Here is an 11253-nt window from a genome sequence, read left to right on the forward strand (position 1 = left end):
CGCTATAAGGAAATTTAGAAAGGATGTGGGTTGTGGGGGGGTTTAGCAAAAACGTAAAACCCCACAAGCTACACGGAAGACGAATAGCAGATAAGGGAGGCAACAAAGAGATGGCTTCATGGAGCAAAGCTCTTCTCTCTTTCAGGCTTGAACCACATCCCTCCGTTCCTTCTTCTTCCACACCCCGCCTTTCCTTTTGCAGCAACTCTTTTTCTTCTTCTCCTTCTTTCATTCGGTATTCACTTTTTTTTGCATTCAAAACCTCCGCCGTCATCAAACTAAACAACTCCTCCGCTTACCCTCTAATAACTAGCAGGAAACCAACACCTTTTTCCCCGTCATTCTCATCCACCAAGTTCGTTTGCAAAGCTGCTGAGTACAAATTCCCTGACCCAATTCCCGAATTCGCTGATGCTGTGAGTTCCCTTTTCTTGCTCTTACATATTTATGGCTCCGTTATCTTGGTATGTATTGTGTTGATGGAGAATTCACCTCTTGGGTTTTCTTCTCTTTTTGGGTTCAGGAAACGGATAAGTTTAGAAAGCATCTGCTCAATAAACTGTCCAAGAAGGATATCTTCGGAGACTCTGTTGAAGAAGTCGTAGGAATCTGTACTCAGGTGATTGTCTTTCAGTTTTGTTGGAAAATTGTTTACCTTTTGCTTATTTTGATGGTTGGTTGAGCGTACAATTGTTGTTTGAATTAAATTTGAACATTGCTGGTTGATTGGATTAGATATATCATATTTCAGAATATCCAATTGATGAACCCAAATACCACATTTTTCCATGAAGATCACTTGTTAATCAGCTAAAACAAAAATTCTGTCAGAAGGCTTTTAACTTCAAATCAGAGGATAGTGTATGGGAAAGGCTTGTATTATCGAGGTGCCTGTTTATATTAGTTCTAATTGGTCTAATTTTGTGGTTGTCTTGGAAAATGAAAGCAACATTTGAGCTTCAGCAAACCTAAACATTTTGACACTTATAATTCATAAATTTAAAATTTTAGTAGAATAGATAAGCTGAACATCATCCCAATGTTTTGACATTTTTTCTCTTATTCATTAGTCTCTTCATAGCCGGTCGGATAATGCTTGGACCCCCCGTCCAGTCATTAGTAATCCATTGTCCATAAAAGACTCAGTTAATCCTAACAGTGGCAGATATGCATCCAGGAAACACCTTGTTTCATATGGATCCTACAGTATGCATGTCCTAAATTATTTTGGTGTATATTAGATCACATTAGATCACAAGATCAAAGAATTATATAGTGTATAATGCCCATTCCACCTCATGTTGTATGGAAGAGCAGCCGGGTAGCTTGATAATTTGGATGAGTCTAAATGGTCATTATTCTATTGAATCATAAACTCGCTTAGAATCGCCTTAGGATGAGCCACTCTAGGAATGCCATGGACACATAAGGGAGAACCTCATGGACTTTGTTTGTACAAGGGTCAGAGCAGTAGTAAAATTGGTGCTGTTTGTCATTCATTGAGCAGAATTCTTTAAAATTGAGGTAATTTGGTGTCATTGATCACTTAGATATATATCTTCTTGAAGAGAAAATCTTGGGATGTATTTAGAAGAGTTTAAACCAATGGAATGAATTATTCATGGAGAAGGAATGAACAATGATGAACATGCCCTGTTTGTCTTTGTTGCTTTCATTTAAGACTGATTGTTGGAAAGAGGGAAAAAAAAAAAGACAAGCCTTTTTATATCTTATGGCAAAGCGCAATCTACTAAACCAGTACTTCTAATTGGTTTGCAGTAATTCAAATAAACATTTCCTTTGTCCTTAAGTCCACTGCCATATTGTCCATATTAAGCCCGTTCTTCCCAAGCATGCTCTGGGCCGTAGATTATTATGTCATGTTTGTGCTGATATACATTTTTTCATTGTGGTTATCTATCTAATTATACAAGCAGTCAACGATGTTGCTTCTGATTGTTCTAAGCATAAACAGATATTTAGCACTTTCTTACGCACCGAGTATGGTGGTCCTGGGATGCTCTTGGTCATACCTTTTATTGACATGGCTGATACTCTTAATGAGCGGGGTTTGCCTGGAGGACCGCAAGCTGCACGTGCTGCGGTTAAATGGGCACAGGATCATGTAGACAAGGACTGGAAAGAATGGACTGGCTGCAATTAATGGAAAAGCCTCCTTATCTGGGGGAATATAATTTTCATGTGTAATGTATGTTGTAAGAGCTAGTCAGGTATTGAAAAAGCTTTCATTCTTACTCTGCTTGCCCTCGAAACTGAGAAGTCCTTGTGATTTGTGAAGGTGGCAAGTGTAAATTGACGTCTGAGAAGATGTTATGATAGTAGTTTTGGAGTAAGCATTGTATTAGAACTTTATAATGAGAATATGATCCTTGGACAATTTTTCTGAAATAGAGTTAATGATCAGAAGCAGCTGATATTTTAAAGCAGAAACCGTTTTGAAGATTATCTCATTGTCTCTGCTTCACAAACTTGAGCACTAAACAATTCATACCCATTACCTTTCACATCAATATTTGTTCCTGCACTGCATCATCGTTGGAGTAAATCAAAACCAATTATAGCCCCATATTTCCATCCACAAATAGTAAGATAAAGTTTTGAGACGATACTTTGTTCCAGTTACCGTAACAGGCATTTGAGAGATAGAAGTTCCTTGAGATATCTTGATCCAATTACAAATTCCAGTCGGATTAATTTCATGAGGTAAAAAGGGAGAAGATGTTATACTGTCGTGTGAACAAAAAAACGTGAAGTGAAATCTCATTAAGAAGAAGCTGGTAAGTTTTCATATCCAAGCAGAACTGGAAAAATTATTATTGAATGATTGACATGAGTTACTTAAATGGTTCAATCATGGCCGTATTGGTACAAGCTGGAGTAATATACCAGCTCATTCCAGTCAGCAGTTATAGCTCCCATTCTGTTAGGCATCGCCCAATTAGCTCCAAAACCAAAATGCAGTGCCATCAATCATCTTGCCATTCGTGTTCTTATTCCACCTTGAATTCAAGCACTTCTTGCTCTTCATCTCTTGGCTTTTCAGAGCTCAGATGGTGTCTGGTATGGACTATATGATACAAATATGTTGCTATATCATTGTTCCACATTAGATCCAAAAGGCAGAAAGGGAAGATCATGGAGGACATGAAGTCAGGAGAAAAATGCCGAGAGCTAGCTAAGAGCAACCCCAAGATTTCCACATTGGTTATGCGAGACAAGGTAACAGGCCAAGGGCAGCCTTAAAGTCCACGTGCACCTCGTAGCAAAGCAAGCAGCCGCACGGTGAGCACAGAGCGAACTATTCTTTCGCCTTTTACTAAAGAATACCGTGTGCTCGCCGCAGACAGCGGCATACGCCAATTTTTGGGGGGCTCTCCTTCACGGGATGAGCCTTGCAATTTAGTTTAAAGTTTGGGGGTGCAATCCGGGTTTCCCAGTTCGATTTCCTAAATTTTTTAAGCATTATTAGTAGTCTCAAATAAATATCTAGCCTTCCAGACAATATTACCAACCAAAATCTCTCAAATTTTTGTGTTGTTGCACCCACAAAATTATCAAGTGAAAATTATTTAATTTGGATTGTTAAAATGAAAACTTATCTTTCGATCTCTAGGGTACTGAAAATAGGCAAATTTCTGAAATTAAGACAACAAAACCAACCATAGTCCAATTAAAACAATATAGTGAAGTGTTGGGATGAGCCTTGCAGTCAATTGAGATTGGTTAAGGCTTGAATCCAATTATGCAACAGTATCATTCATGTTGAATGATTAAAGGTTTTCCTTCATCAATAAGATATCAATTATAATGAGTTATAAGTTTAATTAGATGAAGTCCATGAGATTAATATGCCTTGCAAAAGAACTGTAATGAGTTGTAGTTATGAGATCCTTATACATCAAAGCATAATCTCAAAATGTTCCTAGTTAATGTATCATTGAGATTGGACATCAATGATGCTTAGAGATTGGTATATTCTATATTTCTTACTTTGGAAGTAAGTAATCGATCTCATAGATTGAAGCATAGAGATACTTAGAATTAGAATATAGGTGCTTACCTAGGAGAGCAAGTTCACTGAACATGACCCGCCATGAGAAGAGCATTTGGTAATACACTCCAGTGTCTGTGCAACACTTCTCATGTGTCAGTCGTGTAAATACTCCCTAGACTTAAGACACCAAGTTGTCTTATATGTGGAGTGCTATGCTTTTATTTCATCCTTACGGGTGCCTAACCAAGGATACCAAAATAGGATGCTTTTGAGAATAGTATGAAGCATGTGAAGGTAAATGAATGGTCAAGATAGAAATCATCACCTCAAGTGTTTTAGAAGACATATCCTATCAGTTTTTGGTTAACATTAGCTTATTGAAGTCCTTGACCAAGGCGACATGAAAAAAGTTTCATAACTCTCTATAAAGCTAATGCTATAACTACAGGAACAAATATGGAGGTCAATAAGAGTATACACTATACCAAGCTCTTATCCTCTCTGAGATATATGATGAGGGAATGAATTCACTGATAGACTGTACACTGAAAGGTTGTCAAAGAACACTTTGACTCTTTTAACAATTGGGTGACCATGATGCATTGCTAGATGCCAATATTGGTCTATGGAATTGATTATAAATTAATTGATTGAAATTTATATTAATCAATTAAGTCATTAATCAATTCCATTGCTAACGTGTTGGGAACCTAATGGGTCACACACAATGATTGTATTTGAATTAAATTAAATTGGAAGAGTGATGATTTAAGTTAGACTTAAATCACATGCTACATAATTAACTTCTATAAACTTAATTAAAAGAGTTTAACTAAGTTTTAGACATAATTATAAATAGTTATAATTATAAGGCCTTGATTGCAAAATATAAAGAAAATTAATTTTGATTTTAATTTCCAAGGACTTAATTAAAAGAGTTTAATTAAGTAATGGGCCTAATATTATAAGGTGTTATAATATTGGCAGCTTAATTGCAAAATTAAAGTTATTTTAACCTAACTATATAAGTCACATTTTAACTATTTTTCATATGAGAGTTTTTCACACTTGAAGATAACCTAATTTTTGTCAGAAAAAGAAAGGCGTTTTCTTTCTTTATCACCACTTCCTTTGTGTGAAAGAAAAATTTGCTTATGAAGTGATTTTAAAGAGAGGTTCGGCTAAGATTGTGAAAAAGAAGAAAAGGACAATTGTTGTCCTCTTTGTTAGCACAAAGTATAGTTAAAAACTCCCTTATTTGTTGATGGTTCAAGTGCAATCGTGTGTACTACCGTTGGAGGCCAAGCACTTAATTGACTAGGGTTTTTGCTCCTTGTGGTGTTCTCATGATTGCTTCAGGGAGTGCCATTATGATTACAAAATTACTTGGTAAGGTAACTTTTTAAATAATAATTTATTTTATGTTTTTATGTGTTAAATATCACCAAGGTGATCCATGCGTGGAGGCATGTTTTGGTTGTTTAGTTATAATGTTCTAATTTTCTTTCTACTGTGTATTTTGAGCATGTCGTCCATAGCCAAACCCATCATGAAGAAGTTTCTAAAAGACTCAAAGCACTATCGTACATTTACTTTGCTGTGTCAGACACGATTTTCACCAGGATTATGGCTTGTGAGATAGCTAAAAAGGCATAAGACAAATTGAAGGAGGAATTTCATGGACGTGACAAGACTAGACAAATTCAAATTCTTAATTTACGTAAAGCATTTGAAGTATTAAGAATGAAAAAGGATGAAAGTGTCAAAGATTATATAGATAAAATTATGAAACTTATGAACCAACTAAGATTGTTGGGAGAAAACTTGACTGAAAAAATGATTGTTCATAAAATTCTTGTGAGTCTACCAAAGAAATTTGAAGTCAAAATTTCTTCTTTGGAAGACTCCAAAGATATCTCACAACTTTCAGTAACTAAGTTGATTAATGTTCTTCAAGCCCAAGAGTAATGAAGAGCATTGAGACAAGAAGATTCCATTGAAAAAGTACTAGTTGCTAGAGCAAAAGAGAAGAGTAGCAGTATCAGTCATTTCAAGAAAAATGATTATGACAAAAAAAAATAAAGAAAAGAAAGGCACTGATGGAAGACTAGGAAAAGGCAAAGTAAAGTTTCTTCCCTGTCCTCATTGCAAACAGAAAAATCATTCAGAAAAATTTTATTACCAATGTTAGGTGCAAATTATGCAACCAAATGGATCACATTGAAAAGGTTTGTAAAGACAAAGGCATGTGTAATGAAGAGAAAACAATGGAGGTGGAACAACTTAAAGAAGAAAATGGACTCTTGTTCATGGTGAGTGTCGTAACATGCGGATCCAGAAACTCGACCTCTAGATGTGAAAAACTTAGGAGTCGCCACTAATCTTTTTTATTTATGTGTAATTGGCCACCTGTTAAATTTGTTTTATTCAACGGAGTTCTAAATTGATTTTAAGTCAGTTTAAAGAACAATAAACTTGTTTGTGAATTTTTAGAGTTGGGTTCGAGAGTACGATTACGCACGGGGAAGGATTAGCACCCCCGTGACGCCCGTTCCACGAACGATACCATTTAATAATATGTTATCCTATTATAGCCTAAATTTTTAAATTTATTTCATTGTGCTTCCTTAATTATCATTTATTTATTTTATTAAATCGAGTTACAACTTATTATTGCATTGTGCAAATGATGCAGTCATGAAATGCATGGCATAAAATCTAGATAGTACTAAACGAAAACCTTTTATTGAGGATATTTTCCAAATCCACCCATCATATTGGTGGGATCCTGAGATATTCTCTTACTTAGGGAAATACTCGAGAAACTCGCCTTCACAAGCTTAATGAGTAAATCCTATCATCAAGTTAGTTGTTCGCATTTGAAAATAGTATTTTTCATGAATACAAAACCTAATACAAGCAGAAGCCTTTATTAAGGATATTTCCCTAAACCCTCCCATCATACTGGTGGGACTCAGAAGTATCTTTTCATCTAGAAAATTTTTCGAAAAAGCTCACCTTCTCAAGTTCCCTTGAAAAGTCCCATCATTGGGGCTTTGACTTGTGCACACAATACGTCTACATGTCATGATATTTAACAATGCAGTGATGATGTATAATGTGCTACCAACTCCTATGTTCGCTATTAATTATTCTCTATATTCATTATTATTATAATCTTACTATCTTTAAAATTTTTTTATTATTACTATTTATTTATTTATCATGAATATCATTATTTTATATAATTCTATATTTCAAAACTATATATATTTTATTAATTCTCTCTCGTATTTACTATTATTATTATTTCATTATTTATTTTTGTTTTTTATAGTTTTTTGTTTGATTAGTAATTAAATTAATACATTTGTTCATTTACTTAAAAAGAGAAAATTATGAGGAATAACCTTCCTTGATTAGGGCATTTCAAAAATAACCATCAAAATGAATTTAACTGTTTGTAGCCATATTAGTTATAACTTGACAAAAATACCCTTGAAACTATTTCCAATGAATTAAACCATTCATCACAATTTCTCCATATTTGTGCTTCCGATATCTTTCTCTCACCATCTCGCTCTCTCTAATTTTATTGATTTCTCTTTTCAGCATTCATTTGCTATGCTCCAAATTTCTTTCTCCCGCAATTTTAGATTTTTCTTTTCTGCGTTTTTAAGACACTAAGCGATGGTTTTGATGTGCTTTGGTGGGTGGCTATTTGGAAAATTTGATTTTTAGGTATTTTGGATAAAACTAAAACAGTAAAAATGATTACAGATATTTGAAATAGTTTTTAATTTGATCAATTCGGGACCTAGACACTAATAAACTCAAGAATTTGAAATTTATAAACTTAGGTTTTTAAAGAATTTTTTTTTCAATTTTAGTCGAAATAGGTGTTTTAGATAAGAAAATTTGTGTTTTGATTTATGAAAACATGTTAGAAACACTTTAATGGATGCCAAATTGTCAAAAAAAAATGAAATGAAGAGAGTTGAGAAGATTTGAAGTTTTGGTTCGTAAGTAATAACAACATTTCAGGCATTAAAGTGTAATAAAATGTTTTTAAATATGACGTGTAGCAATAATATTTTTTTAACATGGAGTATAACGACAATATTTTTTTTTCAATATGACGTGTAATAACCTTTTTTGACCATGACGTGTAATATGTTTTTGTACATGGCGTGTAACAACAGTTTGTTTTTTAACATGGCGTGTAACAACCTAATCATGGCGTGTAACATTTTTTTGTACATGGTGTATAACATGTTTTTGTACATGGTGTATAACAACCTAACCATGACGTGTAACATATTTTTGTACATGACGTATAACATCATAACGTGTAATTTCATTAAGGGTAATTTTGTCTAACTTGGCTAAAAATAGTTAAAATTATAAAGAGGGTTAATTTTGAAAACATCTTATCTTTAAGAGTTATTTTTGAAAATGCCTCTACTTAAAATTGCAAACATCAAGATTCAAAATTAAAACCTTTCTATCATATTGGTGGGGTTTTAATCAAAATCTCTAATTTAGAAAAATTTAATAGGAATTGCAACTTCTCGCGTTCCAAATAAACATTCCATTATCAATGTAACCCAAATAATATTTTTCCTATATTACTATTTTTAAAAAAAAAAAGTGAATAACCTACTTTTGAGCATCAACATTATATATCTTTTTTGCATTAATTAATTCTAGATATTATTTATTTTTTTATTGAGCTATATACTTATTTTTACTTTTCATGTACCTATATACGTTTTCATATACTAATCTATTTTCCATTATTATTTTTTTTGTCAAAGTAAATTTATTCCTACATTCCATACAAACTAAAATTACCAGTAAAATAAGTTGAAATAACATATAAGCAACAACAAAAAAAACCAAACAAAATAAAATGTAATGGCTAAAAAAATCTCACCTTGTTTGAGCTCACCTTAAGCCTCAATTTTTTGGACTTGGTTAAGGTCTAAAAATGGAGGAAAATGGCTCTAAAAGGTGGCTTTGGAGCTGGTTTCAAGAAATTTGATGAAAAGCTCTCCCATTTCTAGAGGTTTGATTATGGCTTCTAACAGCAGAAAAATAAAGTTTTTTAACAGCTAAAATGGAGTTTTTCATCCATAAAAATGTAAAGTTTTGAGAGGTTATGGAAAAAGAAAGAGAATGAACTGAATAACATTAAATTTGGAATGCAAATGATGCTTTAATGGTGGAATCAAGGAAAGAGAACAAGAGAAATGCAGGGAGTAAGAAGAAATATAGAGGTGAACGGCTAATTCTTGTGGTTGGAGAGCTCCTTTGAGCTGATGGGAAAAAGAGGTTTTTATACTTAGGGTAGCCTAGGTTGCATATTTGACCATATTACCCTTAATGTCTTATTTATTATTTTCATTTTTTATTTTTTTATTTTTCCTTTTACTTTATTTTTCTTTTATTTTTTCATTCTTTTGATTTTCTTTTTTTTATTTTTTATTAATTTATATATATATATTTTAAAAAAATAAGTGTCTATAGTGAGGAAACCTAATAAAAATAGTGCTTGCTCCAATCATATAACAAGGAGAGAAGAAAATTTTATTAACCTTGACAATAGCTATAAGTCACAGGTTGAGATAGGAAATGATGATTGCTTAAAAATTGAAAGTATTAAAAAAGTGGGAGTGCAAACCGTGGCTAGCAGTAAGTCAATGGCAAACATCATGTACTCGTCAAAGGTAAGCCAAAACCTTCTTAGTGTGGGCCAATTGGTGGAAAGTAATTATATTTTAATATTTAAAGATAGATGTTGTAAGATATCTAATGCAAATGGAAATGAATTGTTCACGGTTGAAATGCAAAATAAATGCTTTCTTGTGAACTTGATGAAAATAAGATAGCAAACAGATAAATGCATTTTATCTTACACTGAACTGTGGCATAGAAGATTGGGTCATGTGAACCATGACTCACTAAGTCACATGGCCACTTCAAACGTGCTGGATGGGTTGCCAATAGTCATAATATTAGGAAAAGTTTGCAAGACATGCCAACTTGGAAAACAATTAAAGACACCATTCCCAAAAAGGAGTGATTCACGTGCCCATTACAAGTGACATCTCCTTCATACAGACGTGGGAGGTCTCATGACAACCAAATCTCTTAATGGAAACCTCTATTACCTGTTGATTATTGATGACTTTATTAGGTACAATTGTGTTTATTTTCTAAAAAGAAAAGTCAATGTGTTAGACAAGGTTTAAGAGGTTTAAAGTCCTGGTAGAGAATGAAGCAAATTGCAAAATAAAAGACATCAAAACAATTAATGAGGGTGACTTGTTGGGAATGAGCCCTACAACCAATCAGATTGGTTAAGGCTTAAATCACAATCATGCAATCATATCATTCATAATAAATGGTTAAAGGTTTTCCTTCATCAATAAACTATGCTTCTCAAGTTTATTGAATGAAGTCCATGAGATTAATATGCCTTGCAAGGAAATTGTAAAGTGTTACAATTATGAGATCCCTATGCATCAAAGCATAATCTTTAAATTGTTCCTAGTTAATTTGTCATTAAGACTAGACACCAATGATGCTTAGAGACTGATACATTCTATGTTCCTTACATGATAAGTGTCACGACCCGGAACTCCCATCGAGCCCATGACAATCGTCGCGACGTCTCAATCGACATTCATTACCCGGAATATCAATCGGAACCCCGCAAGGTTTTAATATCAGCTTCTCATTTCCCCTGTGGGTAACTGTTTCCAAATACCACATTCTAAAAGATTTTAAATTGTTTCCAATTTAAACAAATAAAATAATAATTTTCATCTCACATGGGTATTTTGGTCATTTATCCCAAAAATCTCAAAATCATCTAAAAATATAGTATGTGAGTGGAAAACACATATTTCATAATCAAAAATAATTTTGGATGTCTAAAATATTCGTTTAAAATGGAATTATGACTGTTATAATAAAATAAAAATATTAAATAAAATATTCAATTTTCACATAAAACGATATTTGAAGAATACTGCATAAATAATTTTTATAGCGTAAAAGCAAAATAAATTTTTACATACCGTAATACAGATAACCAAAGTATAGAATTTAATTTACAGTGACATGTGGGCCCACGAATGACCAAAAGTATCAAAAGAAATGAACCTACAGTCTTTGGATGTGGCAAGTTCAACTATAATCCTCGCCGATATCAGTTATCTACAATCTATTCT

The 11253-nt window shown here is 33.2% G+C and overlaps 1 protein-coding gene across 1 annotated transcript; it reads left to right on the forward strand.

Annotated features, from left to right (window-relative positions):
• On the forward strand, window positions 1-2447 carry LOC18609379. The gene is made up of 3 exons (XM_007044463.2): window positions 1-416; window positions 524-619; window positions 1976-2447. Exons 1-3 carry the CDS (start codon window positions 24-26, stop codon window positions 2162-2164), a joined length of 678 nt encoding a protein of 225 aa, XP_007044525.2. The 5' UTR covers window positions 1-23; the 3' UTR covers window positions 2165-2447.

This window comes from Theobroma cacao, chromosome 2 (assembly GCF_000208745.1).
Source record: "Theobroma cacao cultivar B97-61/B2 chromosome 2, Criollo_cocoa_genome_V2, whole genome shotgun sequence".
NCBI lineage: Eukaryota > Viridiplantae > Streptophyta > Magnoliopsida > Malvales > Malvaceae > Theobroma > Theobroma cacao.

Coding starts and splice junctions, on each gene's coding strand:
- LOC18609379 (XM_007044463.2), top strand. CDS start 24: ATGTGGGTTGTGGGGGGGTTTAGCAAAAACGTAAAACCCCACAAGCTA. Junction 417..523: donor TTCCCGAATTCGCTGATGCT/GTGAGTTCCCTT, acceptor TTTTGGGTTCAG/GAAACGGATAAGTTTAGAAA. Junction 620..1,975: donor TCGTAGGAATCTGTACTCAG/GTGATTGTCTTT, acceptor AAGCATAAACAG/ATATTTAGCACTTTCTTACG.